Source organism: Bufo bufo, chromosome 3, assembly GCF_905171765.1.
Source record: "Bufo bufo chromosome 3, aBufBuf1.1, whole genome shotgun sequence".
NCBI classification, from domain to species: Eukaryota; Metazoa; Chordata; class Amphibia; order Anura; family Bufonidae; genus Bufo; species Bufo bufo.
The window spans coordinates 550,935,407-550,960,772 of NC_053391.1; the positions used below are offsets into that span (position 1 = coordinate 550,935,407).

The 25,366-nt window shown below is 42.0% G+C and overlaps 1 protein-coding gene across 1 annotated transcript in view; it reads right to left on the reverse strand.

Moving 5' to 3' along the window:
- Positions 1-283: 283 nt before the first annotated feature.
- Positions 284-25,366, reverse strand: part of LCP1 (lymphocyte cytosolic protein 1) — a 59,790-nt gene continuing 34,707 nt past the window's right edge. Inside the window, exons 7-16 of the mRNA XM_040425446.1 lie at positions 23,549-23,714; positions 21,993-22,135; positions 12,110-12,205; positions 8,814-9,009; positions 5,117-5,195; positions 4,685-4,799; positions 4,304-4,437; positions 3,382-3,505; positions 1,295-1,419; positions 284-511 (exon numbers count right to left, since the gene is read on the reverse strand). Coding sequence (XP_040281380.1) covers positions 382-511; positions 1,295-1,419; positions 3,382-3,505; positions 4,304-4,437; positions 4,685-4,799; positions 5,117-5,195; positions 8,814-9,009; positions 12,110-12,205; positions 21,993-22,135; positions 23,549-23,714 — 1,308 coding nt within the window. The 3' untranslated portion in view covers positions 284-381. The remainder of the gene's footprint in view (positions 512-1,294; positions 1,420-3,381; positions 3,506-4,303; positions 4,438-4,684; positions 4,800-5,116; positions 5,196-8,813; positions 9,010-12,109; positions 12,206-21,992; positions 22,136-23,548; positions 23,715-25,366) is intronic.

Below are 25,366 nucleotides of genomic sequence, written 5' to 3' on the forward strand. Positions count from 1 at the left end.
AAGACGCTTTGCTGCCGGCAAACAATGATTCTGTATGCGGATAAGTGATGGCATTAATGATCGCTCCTCCCTATACTGTAGAGAGGATCGCAGCATGTAATAGCTGTGGTCTCCTTCAATGACGAACAGGCCATGGCCGGGAAGGAACGCTTCCTTCCCAACAATCGTATATTCAACTGAGCAGTGTAAAGGGGCTTTTACTGTTTTTCTTACCAATAGGACTGTATATCTTTGTATAGAAAGCGATGATCTCACCAAATGTTATATTATATCTACATTTTCATTTTTTTCCAATAAAATAAATTTTCTGTGTTGGTTTGGAATGAAGGCGATTGGTTTATACAAGGCAGCTTTAGGCATAGTATGTATGTCACTAGCTTTTTAAACTTTAAGTCCTCTCCCCATGAGACAAGCAAACACTGTCATGACCATCTTTGGCTTCACCTCCACCAAGTCTTCAGGCAAAGCATAAACTCTTGCACCAATCTTCCTCGCCATTGATATAGCATATCTGCATTGAAAAGGCAACAATATGTTAAATCCATGACAATGACAGCATATGATCTTTAGAACAGTTTTTGCGCTGGTTATCTGAGTTTACAATATAATAATTTCCCCTTGCACAATTAACATTATGGTCATAAAAGGGAAAGTATTCTATTGTACCGCTTCCTTTCAGCATTTACAAATTTCTTGGTGTACCTGTACAATCCATTACAACTTGGGCTACACGGTGACATTTCCAAAAAGTGGGTGGGAGGGGGCACAGCTTGACCAATTTAACAAAATGTAAGCCAGACAATGGTGCACATTGCACCAGAAATCTACTCCTTGTTTGAGTAATTTTCAGTCCTGGAGCACAGGCAGCCAGATGAGCACCACAATTATTAAGAGGTGTATGGCTTAATATATGTGGCATATCTCACCCCAGCACATGACAAATTAAGACCGGCGTACACAAAGCCAGTCTTAATAAATTACCCCTACTCTCTTTAACCGTAATATGGGATATCCATCAATAGATTTGATAAGTAATACTTAAAGGGTAACTTTAAAAAAACTTTTGGCACTTGGTGGGGGTCTCAGTACCTCCATCAATAAAAATGCTCTGTCAAACATTTAATACAATGATTGGTACCTTTAAATAATATTATTAATAATAATAATAATAATAATAATAATAATAATAATAATAGTATTTAATCATATTCCACACAAAACTAGAAAAAGTCAAAACAGGCTCAAACTTATTTGAAAAATTCTATGTGTAGTGAACCATTCAGCTTGTACATACTTAGCATTATTGAGTTTCTCATCATCATTTAGGTCTTCTGTTTTCAGAATGTCATAGTTAATGGATCCAGGCTGAATAGCATCAATTAAATCCAAGACTGGCATGCTGGTGCTGATTTTACCATCCTGTTTATATGCATATAACAATTTGTATTATTAATACATTTAGCAACACATTAGGCCTCATTTACACAAATGTATTTTTTCATGAGTATCAGGCCTCTTGCACACGAACTGTGTGTGCGTTCTGTGGCCGTATTGCGGACCGCATTTGCGGATCCGCAATACACGGGCGCCGTTCCGTGGGCATTCCGCAACACGGATGCAGACCCATTCACTTGAATGGGTCCGCAAATCCGGAGATGTGGAACGAAAGCACGGAACGGAACCCTACGGGAGGACTACAGAGTACTTCCGTGGGGTTTCGTTCCGTACTTGCGTTCCGTAAAAAGATAGAACATGTCCTATCTTTTTGCAGAACAGCTGGATCGCGGACCCATTAAAGTGAATGGGTCCGCGATCTGCTGCGGCTGCCCCACGGACGATGTTCGTGCATTGCGGCACGCATTTTGATAATTTATATTAGAGAACTAATATTAATCCAAGGAACCATTTTTACATGGGTTTGTATAATATGCCTGCATTTAAAAAAATATATCAGCCAATAATTATATCTTTGGAAATACTTCCTCCTGCTGTTCAATTAATGACAGCAAAGTAATGCCTCATTCCCACATCCGTGATGAAATCCGTGATAAGATGGTGAGTGATAAGATGTCTGTGAAGGATCTGTGTTTGGGTTTTTGCTCTCTGTGTGTAATCCGTGTTTCAGCAAAAAATTGAATTCTCATAGCTTCTCCTCCTAATGGTCTGCGAAACACGGATGGCATCCGTGTTGTGTCCGTGTTTTTCATGGACCCATAGACTATAATGGGCGTGATAGATCTATGAGCACGGACAAATTAGAGCAGGCATGCTTAACCTGCTGCCCGGCAGCTGTTGTAAAACTACAACTCCCACAATGCCCTGCTGTAGGCTGTTCGGGCATGCTGGGAGTTGTAGTTTTGCAACAGCTGGAGGGCCGCAGCTTGAGCATGCCTGAATTAGAGCATGCTTCCGTGCTAAAATTATGGACCCACAGACAGTGCTAAAACATGGATGTGTGAATACACACATTAAAATGAATTGGTACATGTTTTTTTCCATGGACAACACATACAGCACATGCCTGTGAGTCACTGACGTGTGAATGAGGCATGAGAGCTACATACGCAGCTGTTCCCGAATGTTTAAGAAGGCTGACTTCCCGGAACACTTGGAGCACATGCACAGTATTGGTGTGGCAGAGAGCGGCGCCTTTGCTGCACCATGGCATGGCACAGCTGCTTGCATATATGGGCAGTCTTTATACCGGTCTATATGCCGTTTCCTGCAGTGCAGTAATGTTGCAGCTTTTTCAATGTAGAAGGTTAAAGTTCTTATAGAGGACCTGTCACCTCTCCTGAGGTTTTAGTAACTACTTGCATTTCCCATGTAATGACAATTTTGCAGCATCTATTCCTATGACTGTATGTTGTTCTGTACCTCAGTTATTGCTACTATAAGTTTATTAATGAACCTGCCACTGGGTTTTACCAATGGGGGTATGTCCCTGCACAGTCTGATACTGTCAGCAATCTTCTGGTAGCAATAAATGAGGAATGCATAGAGGTATATAAATAGATGTTCCAGAATCGTTATTGCATGAGAAGTAAAATTATTTAGTAAAACACAGATCAGAAGAGGTGACAGGTCCATTTCTTTGTGACAGCACAAACCAGTTAGACAGAAAATGTATTGTAGAGAGATTTCCTCTCATACAATCATACCACCTCCAGTATCTGTGACCCTAAAACTTGTCATCAGTCAGTTCTAAATTATAGTAAGCCTGAGCACCTCGCTACAGAACTGATAAGTATTGAAGCACTTCTTTAAAAAAAAGAAAAAAAAAATCTGCATAAGGATAAGTTCCCATTTCTCTAAGATTTATTGTGCTGCATTTTACACTTTTTCCCTTTTGTCCTTCAGTGAATAATATTCAAGATTTACCTTAAAGCCAGAGATGGTCGTTGACTTTCCAGCCTGTTGGAGAGTTTTATTCACCCAGGAAATGATTGTGTCATCATTAACTTTCTGACCTCCTCCAATGTCCGCCAGTATATTCAATGTATATCTTTAAGGTAAAGTAAGTGCAAGAAGTTAATAATCTGAACTGTTAACATCCTAGTTGACAAAGACATCTATTTTGTAGGTTCCTCTAACTTTTAATGTGGTAGTGCCCATATGATAAAAGATATGTATAATTAAATGATAAGCCCTATTTCTCCCCTCAATCCTAACCTTAGACTAACCTTAAACTTAGGCTATGGACACCTGTTGGGACATTTTTTAATCATTGGATTTAACTTATTTTGGGCTAAAAATCATTTTATCAATTGGCCTTTATTCAAAATGTTCAACAGTTCTAATTTCTCTCTGCCTCACACTGAATCCGTCAGGGAGCTGTCCTAATGGCTCGATCTGCCATCTTTATTTCTAAACTCCTGACAGCTGATAACCAATCATTATAGCTAAATTAGTATCAATTTGATGGTTTATGAGTTGTCAGGAGTTCAGAGATAAGGGCTACAAATCAACCCATTAGAGCTACTCCCTGACAGATTCAGTGTAAGGCAGAGAGCAATAGTCTATAGATGTAGTGGGAGTTAAAGCTGTAGAGGAAAAACTGTTAAAAATCTTTAATAAAGATCAATTGATAAAAGATTTTTAGCCCAAAATTAGTTAAATGCAATCATTAAAAAAATGCCCTCAAAGGAGTGCATACCCTTTAACTCAAATACATGACATGGAGATCTGAGGAACGTTCTGTTTTGATTATGGGGTAAAAAAGCAAAAGCCTTGAATACTTGCCAGCAGTCCTGTTTTTTCACTAAACTGTCCAACAAAAGAACCCCTAACATTTACTACATACCTTCTCATTAACTGCCACATCAAAGCAAGCGTGAGTGTCCGATTTCCCTCATGCAGGTCCTGTCCAGCTATGCCAACCAGAGAGAACTTGGCCTTGTTCTTCCCCAGGTCTACGGCATAATTACAGTTTTCAAGCTATAAAAATATTAAGATAAAATTTTAAAAGAGACAAAGTGCAAAAGATGTTGGCTACAAACCCATTTAAAAAATTTGGAGATACAACTTTGCTGCACTATTCCACCAGTATTTCAAATTTGCGAGGTGAGAATCTAGGGTTATTCGAATAGCAAATGGATTTTTATTGGAAAAATGAGGTACAAATGTTCCACCATGCACTTTAAATGCTGCACACACTATCCGTGGGAAATGTAGCAAATGATACCTTTTTCATTTTCTCTCCCAGTTTAGGGTATGGTGGCTTATTCACTTTGCTCCAGTCTACGGGAACCTTTATCTTCTCATACAACTGGAATATTATGAGGGCATCTGAAAGGTCACTGTAAAAAGGCACATTAATTAATGAAATAAGACAAAATATCAAAATCCCTCCTCCAATATGACTTGCTATTTGTCTGTTGTCCAGCATCAGAAAAATGCTTTGTTCCAGAAGCAGCACGCACCACACCCATCCATAGATTGTGTCTGCTATTGCTGCTCACCCCACACAACCTGCGGACAGGGGTGGTGCTGATTTTGGAACAAAATGGCCATGTTTTTCTGATCCTTAACAACCCATTTAAAATGTTTATGCCTGGACATTCATACAGATATCACCAGCAGTGTATGGTACCATTATTTCCTCTGCAGATCTTACCTATACAAATGATTGACTCGTGGATTAACCCCAAGTGAGTTGATCCAGTTCCTGAATGTTCTTTCTTCTCTTGTTTCACCTGTACAAATAATTCAATACCTTGTATGTGATATACTATTTAACAAGAGTTCTCATCATAATTCCACTTTACTTTTAATTTAGCTGGCTTGTTTCTATTGCCTGTGTTGGTGAGGAAAAGCCACTTCTAGTGTACTAGCGGGCCTGCACAATAGTGAGTATCACCCTGCTGCACATGTACAAGAGGATGTGGGAAGCAGCACTGTGCTACTAAGAATGTATGACCATCAGCACTGAACACATCTGGTGGACATTCTAAGAGGGAATCAAAGAAACACCAGTGGGTGCCACAACACATCTCTGACAGCAGTTCAGACAGAAGAATTGTTTTCAAATAAATCTAATTGAGATTTATCTTTTATAAAAATAATCAGCAGGCACTCAACATCTGTATTTCACACATAAATAACACATTTATTATTATTTAAAATTTAAAATATTAAAATAAATAAAAATCTTAAAAAAGAAAATGGATAACAATATACCTTAATATACCTTAATTGTGCACACAGTATAGAAAGTTAATAAACATATGTTAATATATAATATATAATGGATAAATGTGGTAGAGTCAATTTATAAAAAATCAATTAAATATTCCAATAAAAAAGATCGATTGAATAGTCAGATAAAAAAATCGGATAAGTGGTCGAATAAATAGCAGAGAAGTGTCTTTAGATTATTTCATATAAAATTTTCGGATATTACAGTATATGAATATAATTTTGAAAATTCACTAAGTATACTTGTCTTCTTATTCTTATGGGTAATCCAACATATTCCAGTGTTAAATTAGTTGCAGAATGTTCATAATATATTATAATTGCTCTAGTTTCAGTTGATCATTTTTAAGCCACTGAGGAAGAGGTGAGGTCACCTCGAAACGCGTCTGGCGGATTAAAGGAACCAAACTACAGACCAAATCATCCTGCAGGATTAAAGATCAAAGAATCGAAAAAGTAAGGATCATACAAGATTTCCAACAACTTCATCTTTTTTCTATTCAATGCCATGTGAGATGCTGACAGCTGAACGAAATCAACACATCACATAGACAAGCGCTCTAGACCTGGGTGAGTAAGCTTAAAGAGGACCTTTCACCGATTCTTACCCTATGAACTAACTATACAGACATGTGGAGCGGCGCCCGGGGATCTCACTGCACTTACTATTATCCCCGGGCGCCGCTCCGTTCTCCCACTATGTCCTCCGGTATCTCCGCTCACTAAGTTATAGTAGGCGGAGATTCCAGTCACTAAGTTATGGTAGGCGGAGTCTGCCCTAGCGCTGGCCAATCGCAGCGCAGAGCTCACAGCCTGGGAGGTTATTTTCTCCCAGGCTGTGAGCTCTGCAATGCGATTGGCTAGCGCTAGGGCAGACTCCGCCTACCATAACTTAGGGAACGGAGATACCGGAGGGCATAGCAGGAGAACGGAGCGGCGCCCGGGGATAATAGTAAGTGCAGTGAGATCCCCGGGCGCCGCTCCACATGTCTGTATAGTTAGTTCATAGGGTAAGAATCGGTGAAAGGTCCTCTTTAACTGTGAGAGGGACGCCTCCACAGCAAAGCACAATCGAATTTTATAACAAGACTATCTATACTAAACTATTAATTCGAAAATCACCCACTGATAAACTATATAGCTGCAGTGCTCTATTGTGAATATCAGATCTTCCATGGTATAAATCAAGGAAATCTATGAAAAATGATCAACTGAAACTAGAGCAATTATAATATATTATGAACATTCTGCAACTAATTTAACACTGGAATATGTTGGATTACCCATAAGAATAAGAAGACAAGTATACTTAGTGAATTTTCAAAATTATATTCATATAATATCCGAAAATTTTATATGAAATAATCTAAAGACACTTCTCTGCTATTTATTCGACCACTTATCCGATTTTTTTATCTGACTATTCAATCGATCTTTTTTATTGGAATATTTAATCGATTTTTTATAAATTGACTCTACCACATTTATCCATTATATATTATATATTAACATATGTTTATTAACTTTCTATACTGTGTGCACAATTAAGGTATATTGTTATCCATTTTCTTTTTTAAGATTTTTATTTATTTTAATATTTAAATAATAATAAATGTGTTATTTATGTGTGAAATACAGATGGTGAGTGCCTGCTGATTATTTTTATATTTACTTACTTGTTAAGAGATTGGGTGAATCACTTGCAGCAGAGCACCATTACCGCGGTGTCAAACAGAGTGAGCCACTATAATTCACAATTCAAGTATACGAGATTTATCTTTTGCCTAATCTAACAGAGAAATTATGGCCAATATATTATTGGGAAACCACCTCTGCATGATCATGCCATTAAAGGGGTTGCCCGGGTTCAGACCTGAACCCGGACACAACCCGATCTGCACTCATTCACCATGAACGAGTGGAGCATCGGAGCTTTTCATGCTCCGATACTCTACCTTGCCCTGTGCTGAATCGCGCAGGGCAAGGGAATTTTCTTGAGATCTGGTGACGTACCGGTCTCTCCGTGGGTAAGCTAGGCACAGGCTTCCACCTAGCAGTGAGCTCGATGACATCACTGGCACTAATGAGCGGTTTTTAGCGCTTCCCTAGCCTGTCTAGGTCAGCACTAAAGACCGCCCATCAGAGCCAGTGATGTCAAAGGGAACACTGCTAGGCGGAAGCCTCCGCCTAGCAGTGTCCAAAAGTTAACAAAGAGCCCTTTCCCTGCGCGATGCAACGCAGGGGGGAGCATCGGAGCATAAAAAGCTCAGATGCTCCACTCATTCATGAATGAGTGCAGATCAGGTTGTGTACGGGTTCAGTTTGAACCCGGACAACCCCTTTAAGGATAGACAAGTAAGTTACACACACAGGGGCCGTACATGTATTAAACGGACAGCAACCGGAGTGAAAAATTACCCAATAGTCAATGGGTTTAAGCACATGGGCGGTTTTCTAACTTTTGCATTCTTCATGCAAGAAAGACCCCATGGGACATTGTTTTTTTTTCTTCACACGGGACTTGCCCATTCAAGTCAATAGGTAAGTGAAAAGAGAAAAGAACGTAACAGAGTGACAGAAAACACACAATGGAGGGAAAAACATCAGTTTTTCACTGACAGAACTTGCTCGAGTTTAATATTGCTTGTGTGCAAAAGCCCGAACTCAGTAATTCAGCAAATGTATTGTGATTCTATATATTGCCTCCTTCGCTGGCTTGATTAATTTTCCCATCAAATTTTACATTGCTCGTATCCAGGTTTTGACCACCCTGTAATCCAGCAGCAATGGCCGTGCTTCCACACTATAGAAAAAGTACTGGCCACCCTGGTGGCTGGAACTTGGAGAGTACTCATACTCTGGTGCCTTCTCCTGTAGTGTGCAAGCACGGCCACTGCTACTGGATTGCAGCGTGGTCACAAACCCTGGATACAAGCAGTGTATAATGTGAAGGAAAAATGAATCAAGCAGCAAAGGATGCAATATGGACAATCACAATACATTAGCAAGTGCCTTGTGTTAACGTTGACTACATGATAAAGATCATTTGCTGAAGTGAGACAACCCCTTTAATGACAGTTTTCATTCAAATTACATTTTATTAAGAGCCATTTTACCCTCAATTGAGCTCCAGTCAATGTCCTGGTTTTCCGGCTTCTGTAAAGCAGGGTATTTGTTAAACAAGTTGGCAATGAAAGCCAAGTTAAGCTTTGGATTCCCTCGCACAACATCTGTGGCTGTCACAAATTGGCGACAACCCAGTCTGTCTGCCTGTACCAGCATGCACTCTGCTCTCTTTAGGTCTTCCTTCTCCTGCAACCAGGAAATATGAATACAGAAAGGTCAGTTCAGAAACATAGCCATATGTATAAAATGATTCTCTTTTAGGCTCCATGCACATGGCAGTGTCTATATTTCGGGTCGCAAAGTACAGATACTTTCCATGCGCACTCCGCAGTTTTCTCAGTTCCACCAATAGAAAGGGCTGTTCTTATCCCCAATAAAGACAAGAACAGGAGGAACATTCATAGGGTCTGTAAAACATACCGCCGTGTGCATAGCCACATAGAAATGAATCTGTCAGTGTGTTAGCTGGAAAAATTGCTGATATCACATGGATAAACAATACAGTTGTGTGCATGGGACCTTAAAATGAATTTAGATTATTATTTGAACTGTTATTTTATAAGAATGTTTTCCTACACTTTTCACGAAGTCACTAAAAATGTTACATAAAGCTGCAATGTTAACTGTATCTGTTAGCAATGGCCACATTGTAGTCACATGAATACAGGATACAATAGCCTCAGGATACAAAATTTTCAGCACACAATAGTCTTCCCTGGCCCATCATAAGTTGAAACCAGACTCAACATACAATGCCTCAGACTCAGAACCAACGAATTGTCATGGCCATGTTTTTGGTAAAACACCTGTATTGGTTGTCTGTATTAGTTGTCTAAAAGCTCCTCTTTATAGTAAAGTGGGGTATTACATGTTCTGTACCACCCTCTGTGCCAGGAAAAGCTGCTTATTTGGATATCAGATGAGGGCAGCTCATTTTTGTTTTCTGGTACACTTTGTATTATACAAGACCCTGAAGAAGATCCTGTCCTCATCATAGAATGTAATTTACAGCTTCCAGCATCTATTCCTTCCTGTTATACAGTGCCTTGAAAAAGTATTCATACCCCTTAAACTTTTCCACATTTTTTCATGTTACACCCACAAACAAATGTATTTTATTGGGATTTTATGTGATAGAACAACATAAAGTAGCAAGTATGTGTGAATTAAGATTAAAATGATACATGATACAAGCTTTTTGATAAATAAAAATCTGAACAATGTGGCGTGCATTTGTATTCTGTACCCTGATACCCCTAAATAAAATCTAGTGTGACCAATTGCCTTCAGAAGTCATCTAATTAGAAAATAGAGTCCACCTGTGTGTAATTCTCACTGTAATTACAGCTGTTCTATTAAGGCCTCAGAGGTTTGTTATAGAACATTAGTGATCAAATAGCATCTTGAAAACCAAGGAACACACCAGACAGGTCTGGGATAAAGTTGTGGAGGTGTAAAGCTGGGTTAGGTTATAAAAATATATCCCAAGCTCTGAACATCTCACGGAGCACTGTTCAATCCCCATCATCCGAAAATGGAAGGAGTATGGCACAACTGCAACCCTACTAAGACATGGCTGTCCACCTAAACTGACAGCCCAGGCAAGGAGAACACTAATGAGAGAAGCAGCCTAGAGGCCCATCTTTTTAGCCTAAATTCAAAACGCTATGTGTGGTGGAAAACTAACAATGTACATTACCCTGAACACACCATCTTTTTTCAGCAGGGACAGGGAAGCTGGTCAGAGTTGATGGAAAGATGGATGGTGCTAAATACAGGGCAATCCTGGAGGAAAACCCGGGAGAAACTGCAAAAGACTTGAGACTGGGATGGAGGTTCACATACAGTCAGAGCAACAATGGAATGGTTTAGATCAAAGCATGTGTTAGAATGGCCCAGTTGAAGTCAAGACCGAAATCCTATTGAGAATCTGACAAGACTTGAAAATTGCTGTTCACAGACACTCTTCATCCAATCTGACTGAGCTTGAGCTATTTTGCAAATTGGTACATATACCAAAAGACTCGCAGCTGTAATTGCAGCAAAAGGTGTTTCTACAAAGTATTGACTCAGGGAGGCTAAACACAAATGCATGCCGCACTCAGTGTGATTGATGCAGACCGGCAGTGCCACCTGGCATTCTATTGTGTGGAACAAATGCACGCCGCACTTTCCAGATTTTTATTTTTTAAAGAATTTTTAAAACCATGTATCAATCTCTTGTGTGTCCAATCTGACTGAGCTTGAATTATTTTGCAAAGAAGAATGGGCCAACATTTCAGCTAATAGATGTGCAAAACTGGTAAAGAGACATACCCCAAAAGACTTCCAGCTGTAATTGCACTTCACACATACTTGTAACTTTGTTTTGGTCTATCACATAAAATTCCCCCAAAAACATTTAGGTTTGTGGGTGTAACGTGAAAAATTGTGGAAAGGTTCAAGCGGTATCAATACATTTTCAAGACACTGTATGTAAGGGCTTGCTTATTCTGTCCTACTTATCCGCTTATTTTTCTTAATTCTTAATTTCTCTTATTTTGGAATGACATTTTGGCGTTTGCCACAGAGTAAAGGTAAATTTCCATGGCCTGAATTTTGGGCAGATTAACGTGAACGAATGCTCCTGTGAACCCTTGTTCCCGACAATCTGCCCATGTAAATGTGCCGCTGATCACCCAATAAACAAACAAAACGCTAGTTCATCGGGTGATCCTGTTGTTCATGCAGTCACATCAAATATCGTTTCTGGGGCAGCAGATTGTACTGTCTAAACAGCGATCTGTTGCCCAGAAAAATTGCAGCTGTATGGAGTCGAGCGATTGAAATAGCGATCCTTTGTCGTCATACCGTGAAGGAGATCGCAACATGTAAATGCAGTGGTCTCCTTCACTGAACCAGCGGCCGACTGTCGGAGAGGATCACTTCCTTCCCGACAATCGGCTGTACATTGTAGCATGTAAACCCGCCTTTATGGATTCAAGTTACATTGATTTCAACTTACAATGCTTGTCCTGAAACCAATTAATATTAAGGGACCACTTGTATCTCTACAACACAATGATTTCTTTATCTATATCATGATAATACGGCATTATTCATGTGTGTACCCTGAGCTTTTATCAACACATGGTTCATTTAAATAATATTTACAATATTTCTAATTATTTTTTCAGATTATTATAATTGCAATTATTATCTCATCGTACAGGCAGACGTATTGAATGTGATGATGTGCTCGCTGTAATGCTGTAAGATATGATTATGTTGGAAAATAAAATTTTACCCTAAGTCCATTGGTATCAATGACAATAGCTGGTACTCCTTCTTCATCGCCTTTGGGAGCAACTTGATTAAGCAAATTGTAATAAGCTTTGGAATCCTAAAAAGAACAGACGAAGATAATCATCACTACCATAATGTAATTCAGTAATTATTACTCTGTATGAGGCATTTGGTTTCTTTCACAATATTCCTTCCTGGCTGGTAAATTGAAGAACTATGTACGTATACAAGCAGTATATGATGCTACAATAAACGTTTTGCTTGTCTCCCTCACCCCCTCATCATAAGTCAGTGATATAGGTAGAATAGCAAACAGAAGGACTATGTTACTCGTGAAAAAATGCCTTCCCCATCTAAAATGTCCCCACAACCTGCTTAGACAAGGCATGAGCCATTGCAAGAACCACCACAGATATCATGCAAGCTTATAAAAACTGTCAGTCAAGAGCACACAGGGGAAAGCACCCAAAGCGTTTGTATCTAGGATCACTGACAGTAGAGACCCGCGAGGAGAAAGGGCAAGGGACGTTCTTGTTAATATATGAAATCACTTAACCCCATATTGAGCAGCAATGATTACTGTGACTTTTCAAATCCCCGTCATGATATACAAAGATAACTCTAACACAGAACAGAATTTATTTTAAACAGGACATACATTAAAGGAAATTTCCATCAGTATTAAACCCTCAAGGAACAGGACAATTTTTGTCTTTGTGTTTTTGTTTTTTCCTCCCCACCTTCCAAGAGCCATAACTTTTAAAAATTTTCCATTCACATAGCCAAATGGGGGCAAGTTGTATTTTTAATGGCACCATTTATTTAAACTGTAGCTTTCTCTATCCCTTGCTGCTGAATCAACTGGGAAAAAAATTATCAGTGGCAGGGAGAAAGCCAAAAGCTCATGAATATCAGCACTAACTGGCATGTGCTAAAGCTGTTAACCCCCTTTACGGAGTTAGGGTCCATTCACACGTCCGCAATTTCGTTCCGCATTTTGCGGAACGGAATTGCGGACCCATTCATTTCTATGGGGCAGCACGATGTGCTGCCCGGATCTGGAATTGCGGATCCGCACTTCCAGGTCCGCAATTCCGTTCCCGAAAAAAAATAGAACATGTCCTATTCTTGTCCGCAATTGCGGACAAGAATAGGCATTTTCTATTAAGTGCCGGCGATGTGCGGTCCGCAAAATGCGTAACGCACATCGCCGATGTCCGTGTTTTGCGGATCCGTGGATCCGCAAAACACACATAGACGTGTGAATGGACCCTTAAGCTGTATTTTTTATCTTGAGGTAATGTCACCAATAAAACCTAGCCACTGACTACTCAGAGGTTTTGGGTAACCTTAAATGGACATACATCAAAAGCAGAGATTGAAAAGAATAAATTACAGGTTTGGCTGAATCACTTGCCATTAAAGGTGGTTTCCAGCCTAAGAGCTGACAACCCCAATGGCAACTTGTGACCAAGTTAATAAAAACAACCCACTTGTCTTCAGTCCCGCCATTCCCACAGCGCTGTCCTTTTCGCTGCTGCTTCCAGTCCAGCCAATCACTGGTCTCAGCAGTCACATTTGCAAGAATGCCATGCCACCATTAAGGCCAGTGACTGACTAGACATGGTAAATTAAATGGTGCCCTTAAAAAAATACAACTTATCCCACAAAAAATAAGCCCTCAAATGGCTATATAAATGGAAACTTTAAAAAGTTATGGCTATTGGAAAATTAAGAGGAAAAAACTAAAAATGCAAAAACAAAAATGGGCCCGGTTTTTTAAACTATATATCCCTATCTGCTCAACTTCCCTGCTCTATAACATGCTGCCTGGAGATTATGATGCATTTTCATGGTGACAGGTTCTCTTTAATTTAAGGACCACAAACCATTATGTGTCGTTGGACACAAAGCCATAGTGTCAGAAAACTAAACATTTGCACTGGTGTAGAACAAATATTGGAAAAAGGTTCATACTATTCCTCATTGTAAATCCATTCATTATTCCTGGCTAACAGACAGTGATTTCTATTAACAAACATTAGATACAATGTATCCAGCTTATGAACCTAGTAACATAGTAATCATACACTAGAAGGTCTTGTATCACAAGGAAATATTCATCATGGAGTTCAACAAATATCTTACATGGGTTCTCCGGGAATTAAGAAAATGAAAATACTTAAATGTTACTTTATTATAAGTATATTACCAAATACCTTTCATTATTTATAATGGCTCATTTTGTCTAGGGAGCAATCATCAGGGGGAAATAAAATGGCCGCTGTCCTATTAGTGCACACAAAACCTGTCTTAATCACACAGGAGGACAAGTTACTTCAGAGAATTGAGGTAAAGAGCTGCGTCAGCCTCCTCTCCAAGTTTATACCAGAGTTTTTTGCGTTTTCGTATTTCTTCCCTGTTTTCCCAGAGCCATAACTTTTTTATTTTGCTGTGCACATAGCTGTATGAATGCTTATTTCAATGTAGTGGGTCACCTCTAGTGGAAGCTTTAAGGGGTTTTCTGAGAGTTTTCTACTGATGACCTATACTATGTATAGGTCATCGGTTTCTGATGGGTTGGGGTCCAATACCCGGGACCCCTGCCGATCAGCTGTTTGAGAAGGCAGTTCCTGGTAGTAGCTTCAGCTTAGTCTAGGCCATCAAGTTCATCGGTTACATGTACTATGTGCAGCTCAGCCCAAATGAAGTGAATGAGGCTGAACTGTGACTCCACAGCCACTATACAATGTACAGTCGTGGCCAAAAGTTTGAGAATGACACAAATATTAGTTTTCACAAAGTTTGCTGCTAAACTGCTTTTAGATCTTTGTTTCAGTTGTTTCTGTGATGTAGTGAAATATAATTACACACACTTCATACGTTTCAAAGGCTTTTATCGACAATTACATGACATTTATGCAAAGAGTCAGTATTTGCAGTGTTGGCCCTTCTTTTTCAGGACCTCTGCAATTCGACTGGGCATGCTCTCAATCAACTTCTGGGCCAATTCCTGACTGATAGCAACCCATTCTTTCATAATCACTTCTTGGAGTTTGTCAGAATTAGTGGGTTTTTGTTTGTCCACCCGCCTCTTGAAGATTGACTACAAGTTCTCAATTGGATTAAGATCTGGGGAGTTACCAGGCCATGGACCCAAAATGTCAAAGTTTTGGTCCCCGAGCCACTTAGTTATCACTTTTGCCTTATGGGACGGTGCTCCATCGTGCTGGAAAATGCATTGTTCTTCACCAAACTGTTGTTGGATTGTTGGAAGAAGTTGCTGTTGGAGGGTGTTTTGGTACCATTCTTTATTCATGGCTGTGTTTTTGGGCAAAATTGTGAGTGAGCCCACTCCCTTGGATGAGAAGCAACCCCACACATGAATGGTCTCAGGATGCTTTACTGTTGGCATGACACAGGACTGATGGTAGCGCTCACCTTTTCTTCTCCGGACAAGCCTTTTTCCAGATGCCCCAAACAATCGGAAAGAGGCTTCATCGGAGAATATGACTTTGCCCCAGTCCTCAGCAGTTCATTCACCATACTTTCTGCAGAAGATCAATCTGTCCCTGATGTTTTTTTTGGAGAGAAGTGGCTTCTTTGCTGGCCTTCTTGACACCAGGCCATCTTCCAAAAGTCTTCGCCTCACTGTGCATGCAGATGCGCTCACACCTGCCTGCTGCCATTCCTGAGAAAGCTCTGCACTGGTGGCACTCCGATCCCGCAGCTGAATCCTCTTTAGGAGACGATCCTGGCGCTTGCTGGACTTTCTTGGACGCCCTGAAGCCTTCTTAACAAGAATTGAACCTCTTTCCTTGAAGTTCTTGAGGTGCAATCTTAGTAGCCACAATATCCTTGCCTGTGAAGCCATTTTTATGCAGTGCAATGATGGCTGCACGCGTTTATTTGCAGGTCACCATGGTTAACAATGGAAGAACAATGATTTCAAGCATCACCCTCCTTTTAACATGTCAAGTCTGCCATTTTAACCCAATCAGCCTGACATAATGATCTCCAGCCTTGTGCTCGTCAACATTCTCACCTGAGTTAACAAGACGATTACTGAAATGATCTCAGCAGGTCCTTTAATGACAGCAATCAAATGCAGTGGAAAGGTCTTTTGGGATTAAGTTAATTTTCATGGCAAAGAAGGACTATGCAATTCATCTGATCACTCTTCATAACATTCTGGAGTATATGTAAATTGCTATTATAAAAACTTAAGCAGCAACTTTTCTAATTTCCAATATTTATGTAATTCTCAAAACTTTTGGCCACGACTGTACAGCACTGTGTTTGGTGAGCAAAGAGAAGGCTTCAGTGCTACTACGAGCACTGCTACCATTTCAAACAGCTGATGGGCGGGGTCCCGGTGTGTCAAAATTTCCACCAATCAGATACTGATGACCTATCAGGTCATAGGTCATCAGTAGAAAAGTCTCAGAAAACACCTATGTGTCACGGCTGAGGATGGGGGAAATCCTCAGCCGTGCGGTGACGGAAGATGTCCAGTCGCTACTCGCCAGGCACACAGAATCAGGGAGCATGTCACCTCCTGTCGCGTCCCTAACGCTGACCCTGTCTCCTACCTGCATGGGCCGACCTTGATGGTAGGAGGACCCATGCGCAGGAACCTCGGATCCCTGACTTACCCTCCGACCGGTCCCTGGGCTAAGGAGCAGGGTAAGACAACCCACTCCTCCTAGGCACGGAGGAGCAGGAGTCTCACTGGCCAAGCAGCATGAAGAAGGGGGATACATGAACATGACTATGGATAAGACAGGTGAACCAAACATTTCCAACCAAACCTGTCTCAGCCTTGCTGACTGGAACCCGTGCTAAGGAAAGGCTGTCCACACAGACAAAGGTAAACAGCACACACATGAAGACACACAGGGACCAGGACATCCATAGCTGCACAAAACACAGAGACACAAGACATCAACAACACATCACGGTATTAGAACTTATGACCGGAAGGGTGGCCCTTACAAGAAGATGGAAATCACAGGAGGCTGCAACAGCAAAGCATGACTGAAGCAACCTACTGAGCCATGCCAAAGTGAGAGGCTTTATAGGCCTAAGAGGCCACACCCAACGGTCAGACACACCCAGTGACATCACACACACTGGGAAGGGAGTTAACCCTTCCAGCACCACAGGAAAGGGAAAACACCAACTTAAAGGGAAAGTGTCCAACACAACAAACACACTGTGGTTGTTGCCGCAGGCAACAACATGGGTGGCAACCGTGTCCTGGGAGTCAGCCCCAAGGCCGGGACACTGCCACCACATGTACACAACGACAAACGTTGCCACGGGCAACCACAGTGCAGGAAAGGTGTCCGTGCACACCACACACTACACAGAGTGCACACAGACAAAACGACAGTGCATACATACACGCACACAAACTCCAAAGGGACCGCACACATACCTGTTGTCCGCGGCAACCGCACTTGAGGCAAACAACATCAAGCGTCAAGCTGCGGTTGAAACAACAACCCAAACTGCGGGCAACTGTATGCGGCTCCCAAGGAGTCACGGCCAAAACCGTGGCCGTGACACTATGTCTGCCAGCGCCATATTCTTTTGCATTGCGCCAAATTTTTTACCCATGACACATCCATCAGGTGGGACAGGACAGCCAATTGAGATGTTTCAACACATGGATACACCCCCACCCTATAAAAGAACCCGATCTGGCATCCATTTTCATTCTGTGTTTTGCCAGTGTAGGGAGAGGTTGCTTTGTGGAGCAGAGATAGGCTGTTAGGGACACCAAACGCTAGCTAATAAAGCCACAATAGTCCTTTTAAGGACTGGCATTGGTGAGCTATCGATAGATGTGATACACTGAGGGGTGTGATACACTTAGAATATACTTTCTAACATAGAAAGTATAATATAGTGCATTTGTATTGTGCAGCAGTTGTGTGCGGCTCTGCTGCGATACCGCAGCTATATAGAGGCACAAACGCTATTGGAACAACTAATTGCAACGGCTGAGATATAGCAGTTGCCCCATATACCTTCTTCCACAAAATACTGATTGAGGGCTGCGATATATCTGTTGCCCCAAATAAACAGGGTGGTGTGATATAACTGTTGTGGCAAAAAAAATAATTGAGGGGTGTTTTATACCTGCTTCCACCAAATATTGATTATGGGGTGCGATATACCTGCTTCCACAAAATACTGATTATGTGGTTTGATATACCTGCTTCCACCAAATATTGATTGAGACCTGCAATATACCTGCTTCCACAAAATACTGATTAAGGGGTTCGATATACCTGTTTCCACCAAATATTGATTGAGGCCTGCGATATACCTGCTTCCACAAAAAACTGATTAAGGGGTTTGATATAGCTGCTTCCACCAAATATTGATTGAGACCTGCGATATACTTGCTTCCACAAAATACTGATTAAGGTGTTTGATATACCTGCTTTCACCAAATATTGATTGAGGCCTGCGATATACCTGCTTCCACAAAATACTGATTAAGTGGTTCGATATACCTGCTTCCACCAAATATTGATTGAGGCCTGCGATATACCTGCTTCCACAAAATACTTATTAAGGGGTTTGATATACCTGTTTCCACCAAATATTGATTGAGGCCTGCGATATACCTGCTTCCACAAATACTGCACTTCTATAGGGACTTAGGTACAGGGTCATTATGAAAATAACAGGCAGAAGAAGAGGCAGGCCGTTCCGCAGGGGTAGTAGGGGTCGAGCAGGTGCACCAGGCCGGAGCCTAAGTGGGAAGTTGGAAAAGACACGTGTGATTACTTCAAAGGGCTCACCAGAGTTGGTTAAGTGGCTCACTCAGCCTTCCGCTTCTGCACCCTCCTCATCCTCTATATCTGCACCCTCCTCGCTCTCTGCTGTGGGCACCCCCAAATACACCACCACCACCACCATAGCCCCTCCTCTCGAGTCAGAGGAATTATTTTCCCATCAATTCCCAGACCTTACGGATTCTTGACATCGGATGAGGAAGAGAAGGTAGCAAAGGCCGCCACCCAGCGGTCTGACGACAGTACCCAGATCAGCCCAAGAAGGGAAGTCCCCGCTGTTGCTGTCTACTCCGAGATCTCAAATGTCAGTGGGGGTGAAGGTGACGATGATAACGTGTCAATGGACGTCACGTGGGTGCCCACAAGAGAGGAAGAGGAGGGGAGTTCAGAGGGAGAGATGGAGCAGCAGAGAGGGAGGAGAAGGAGGAGAAGCAGGCAGAGCTCGCAGGGCACAGTAGGCAAAAAGCAGACTGAGAATGTATCTTGAGCGAGCCATCTACCATGCATGGTCACTTCTGGCACTTCCAGGACGCCGACACATGGCTCCGCAGTGTGGGCTTTTTTTAACGTGTCAGCTGCTGACAATAGTGTTGCCATCTGCAGCCTGTGCTGTCAACGCATAAGTCGCATCTAGGGGTGACCGCCTTAAGAAGGCTCCTGGCCTCCCATCACAAACCTATATGGAGCAATGCTGTCAGAACACACAAAGCCACACTCCCTGTGCTCCACGTCCTGCCTCTTCTCCTTCTCCTCTCTCCTCCCATTTGTCCTCCACTACACCTTCCACCATGCCGTTGTCACGTTCATCTGGCAAAAGGCAGACTTCTGTGGCCCAATGGCTGACCACTGGCTTGTCGGAATTGCTAGCCCGCCAACTACTGCCATATAAACTGGTGGACTCGGAGGCCATTAGAAAATTTGTGGCCATTGGCACACCGCAATGGAAGGTTCCCGGAAGGAAATATTTCCCCCAGAAGGGCATCCCAGAGCTATATGGCCACGTTCAGCGGCAAGTGAAAATATCTCGGGCACACAGTGTCGGTGCCAAGATACATCTGACCACAGACACGTGGTCTAGCAAACACAGGCAGGGAAAGTACATAACTTTTACTGCCTACTGGGTGAACATTCGAAGGGCCATCAAGCATGTAACCGGTGGCTTCCGTGTGGATTTGGTGTTACCGCCAAGGATTGCATGTAGGCCTGCCTCTTCTTCTCCTCCTCCTACTCCATCCTCCGTCTCCTCCTCGGCTGACTCCTCCTTTTCCACTGCTACCGCCTTTTACGCTGCACCCCCCAAGCTCCCCAGAACCTATTCCATGAGATCACCAAACTGGTCAGGAGACTTTTCGGGGATCCCTGGTGTTGTCCGTGGCTGGGGGGAGGAGACGGAGGACGACATTCTCCTGGGTGATGAGCAGGAGCCAGGGCGCTCCACCGCTTCCAATTTAGTGCAAATAGGGGCCTTCATGCTCCAGTGTTTGAAGAAGGACCCCCGTATAAAAAGCATAAAGGGCAAGGACCAGTACTGGGTGGCAACGTACTTAGACCCCTGGTACAAACACAAAATGGAGGACATGTTACCAGCATCACAGAGGGCTGGGAGAATGCAGCATTTCCAGGCCTTGCTGTGAGAGATGCTGCATTCTGCTGTTGCGGGTGCTGGCAGAGGAATTTCTACTCACAACTAAACAGGTGCAGGTATCAATCCTAACACGCCTGCAAGAAGAGGGCAGTTTGAAGATGTGTTGGTCACTTCGTATATGAGATCATTCTTGCAGCCAACCCATCGACAGCCGCCCTCCGGATCCAGCCTCAGGGAACCCCTAGACCGATTTGAAGATGTGTTGGTCACTTCGGATATGAGATCATTCTTGCAGCCAACCCATCGACAGCCGCCCTCCGGATCCAGCCTCAGGGAACGCCTAGACCGACAGGTGTCCGACTACATCGGGTTAACGACTGATGTGGATGCTCTGAGAAGAGAGTAACCCCTGAACTGCTGGGTGTGCAGGCTTGACCTGTGGCACAATTTTCCATAGAACTCTTGGCTTGCCCCTTGTCGAGTATCCTGTCCGAAAGGACGTTCAGAGCAGCAGGGGGGATTGTGACCGATAAGCGCACTTGCCTAGCTCACGACAGTGTAGACTACCTCACATTTCTAAAAATGAATGAGGCATGGATCTCGGAGGAATTCAACACCTGTGACGATCACCTGTATTTGAATTTCCTCATGCCAGCCCACACATATCCGCCACCACCCAGAACAAAGAATGGTCCTTGTCTTATGTATATACAGTGGCATAAAAGGCCTTCACTGTCAGGTGATTACCTAATTTTTGGGGCCTGTACTCCAGTGGCCTACAGTAACATTTTTATCCAGTGACCGCCTAATGTACCTCCCCACATAATCACAAGTTCTTTTCTGTCAGGTTAATGCCTAATTTCTGGGGCCTGTACTGGCCTACAGTAAAATTTGTATCCAGTGACCGACTAATGTACATTCAGCCACATAATCACAAGTTCTTTTCTGTCAAGTGAATGCCTAATTTTTGGGGCCTGTACTCCCGTGGCCTAAAGTAAAACTTTTCTAGGCTCCAGCAGGGCACATTTTTGAGAGTTTCCCTTTGAGATGCATAAAAATGGCCCCTGATTAAAATACATATTTTTTGTGGGAATTTTTGCCAATGATCCCCCTCTGGTATGTCACTGTCCATGTTGTGGGACTATTTGTGAACTTCTAGTAATTATTTGGTGGCTGCAAATATGACCTGAAGGTTTTTTAGGTTCGCCTGCCAATAAGGTCAATGGGGCCCGCCGCGAACGCCGATGTTCGTCCATCACTACCTGTAAGTATAAATGATTGGGCATGTTGAAGTCTCCTCCAACATCTAGGACACTCCAATACACTATAGATGATAGTCCCAGAAAAATAACCATCTTTCATCTAATGTATATGAGGCCCTTTCTTCTTGTAATTGGGTGACCCACAATGCTGAGTCCTTGATGCATTATTTTAATTTCTTTAGAAACAGCCTTCATTTGTTTGCATGACTTCCATACAGAACATACCTTGATATCTGAACTGAAGTTATGAATTTTGCTGCATCCAGCATTCTCTAAGTGGTAGTTGGCCCATCTTAGAAGTAGCTCTTCTGGAGAAAGCTTCATGAGATCCTCTAAACTCTCACCATCCCGTAACAATGCTATCAAAGCTGGACAGCACAAGATATTTAGATTAGTACAGAATGATAATGCTTTACGATACTAGAGCTCGCCACATGAGAGACACCCGCAGATACCAACAGAATCAGTCAATGTTCTGATATACAGTATAAGGCCTCATGCACTCGACCGTTGTGTGTTTTGTGGTCCGCAAATTGCGGATCTGCAAAACACGGATGGCGTCCGTGTGCGTTCCGCAATTTGCGGAACGGCACGGACAGCCATTGATATAACTGCCTATTCGGACAAAAACGGACAAGAATAGGACAGTTTATATTTTTTTTGCGGACCACAGAACGGAGAAACGGATGCGGACAGCACACGGAGTGCTGTCCGCATCTTTGCAGCCCAATTAAAGCGAATGGGTCTGCATCTGAGCCGCAAAAACTGCGACTCGGATGCAGACCAAAACAACAGTCGTGTGCATGAGGCCTAAGGGGGGAAAAGGTATGGGGTATATTGGATCATTGAGAGGTGCCCGATAAAGGCTTATTCCCACCTTATTCAACAGTCGTGTGTACATGTGTATGGCTGAGCTGGGAGAAATAGCTGTCAACTGGCAGCGCTCTCAAGTGTATAGCCAGCTTAAAGGGAATCAGCGATCTCCCCATCCAAATGTTTGCATAGATCATAGTTGTGGTTCATCTGATTAAAATGCTCCTTTATTTTGTTGATTCAAGGCTCTGTTCCTGAATTATGATGCTTAACGAGGACATTACTATTGCTCTTGTTGCACCCAAGCTCCGATACCTTCTGTGGCCAGACTATCCCTGGCTGCTTTTATTGACCGGGCCAGGCAGTGTCAAAGCAGTGGGGGAGGAGCTGACAACAGAAAGGAGTGAAGCTTGGGTGCAACAAGAGCAACGGTGACACCCTCATTGACCAAACGCCTAATTTGCATATTAAGAAAAGGCATCATAACTTGGGAAAGGAGCCTCGGATCAGCAAAAGAAAAACTGTGTTTTAATCGAGTGAACTACAGCTATGTGTCTATGCAGACAGTTGAATAGGGAGGTTGCTGGTGACAGATTCCATTTAACTCTCTAAATTACCTCTAATGTACTATATTCCATATATGTAATCCAAACAAAAGGATTATACTACTTGGAAATCATCTAATACAAGTATAAACATGATATAAACAGAGACATTCATTAAAAGTGCCATTTATCCAACCATTTCTGGCCAGAACATTTGTAAAGTGCTAATTTCACAAAAATGGCACTCAGACATATGTGACTTTGGTGCAAGTACTGCCCTTAACATTACATTTCTACAAAATGCAACTTTGCTTTATAAATTTAATGTAAACTTTACATTTTGTAAAAGCTGTCTATTTTATATACTTATAATGTCATTAAAAAAGGCCAGGACACAATAACAATGTACTGAAAAGCTAGTACCTTCATTCCTGCTCAGCTCAATGTCTGCAAACAGGCCAATCTTGATAACCTGCCACAGAAGTCCCAGCACCAAGTATGGCTTCCCTTCCTTTAAGTCTTCTGCACCAATGTTAACTACATGACAACCAATGGCCGATGCTGAATTCAGAGCCAAATTCAAATTTTCCTGAAACACAAATAAAAGTCTAAAATTAATTATTAATTCAATTCAACCACAAAATGATTCAAAGAACAGATAAAAGGGGTTAGTTTATGAAGCAAAGGGGTTAGTTTATCCCTGCTCATGCCACTTTTTTGAGGTGGTGGGAAAAAAGGGTGTGTGGTGTGGGTGTGGAAGAGGGCGGGGCATCAGGCCCTTCTCATTTATAATTTTCTACGCCTATTTTTGGCATAGAAAATGACTTAAATCTATACCAGTAAGGGAGCTGACGCAGATTTAAGTAAATTGGCGCATATGCATAACTTAGGCGCATCAAGCAGGCGCAGGATTATTAAGACCGGCATCTAAAACGCCGGTCTTAATAAATGACCCCAAAAGTGGTCATAATAAGACTATATCTACGAGTACATATACGATGGTAAAAAAAAACAAAAACATAAATCACAGGCACAGTATGTCTGGTACATAAGCATATAGATTTTGATATTGTAATTTATTTAACGCAAGATACTACTTGACCCTGACATTTTGTCCACCTTCCACCTCTACGGCTAAGAAACAGAGTGCATGCTCTGTTTGGATGTAGGGAAGTGCTCAAAATATTGGGGTAGATTTCTCAAAACTGGTGTAAAGGAAAATGGGCTTACTTGCCCATAGCAACCAATCAGATTCCACCTTTCATTTTTCACAGCTCCATTGGAAAATGAATATGATTGGTTGCTATGGGCAACTAAGCCTAGTTTGATAAATCCCCCCCATTGTTTTCAGTACACTTTAAAATCATAAAAATATGTGGATACAAATATAACTAACAGGTTGCCCACATTACCTATACATATAGAGGTCATAGACATAACTGACCACAGGGGGTTAGAGAAGTTGGACTCCACACATTCAGTTGAACCAATTAAGAGAGCATTTACTTGGAAAGAAATTCATATTGGATTGAAGTGTTTTGTTTTTTAAATGGGATCCAGTCCTGTTTTATGATTGGATCCAGTCCTGTTTGTGTTAGTAAATACAGTATTAGGCTACATTCACACGACCGTATGAATGGGTCCACATGCATGCCGCAATTTGGGTGCGGACCCTTTCATTTCAATGGGGCCGCAAAAGATGCGGACAGCACGCTGCCCCGCCAAAAATATAGAACATGTCCCATTCTTGTCCAATTACGCACAAGAATAGGCATTTTCTATATAGCGCAAGCCCTGTGCCAGCCAGGCAAAAGTTGTGTGAAAGAGGCCTAAGGATTTTAATGAGAGGTGTAAAGAAACAGTTTGACGTATGGAACACTGCCAGCGAAGGGCAAAAAATATGTTGTAGGAAGCATTTGCCAGTTTCAAAGCTCTAGTTTAAGCTAGTTAGGCTAGATCTGCAAGATCTCAATGTTGTGCTGCTACATCATTGCTAATGATAGTAAATGATAGTGAATGTGATCACATTTCGAAATGCAAGTTATCGTGACCAAAATATGACAGGGGATAAAATGTGAAACTTGGTTTCAATGCAATTACATTTATCACCATTAGTTGAGATATAGCAACTCGAAGTTGTGATCTTAATGTTACGCAGCCAAAGCTGCCATGTAGCTCTAGCCTTAGTTTTCCAGGAGTAAGGCTACTTTCACACTTGCGGCGGTCTGTGCATGTGGAGAC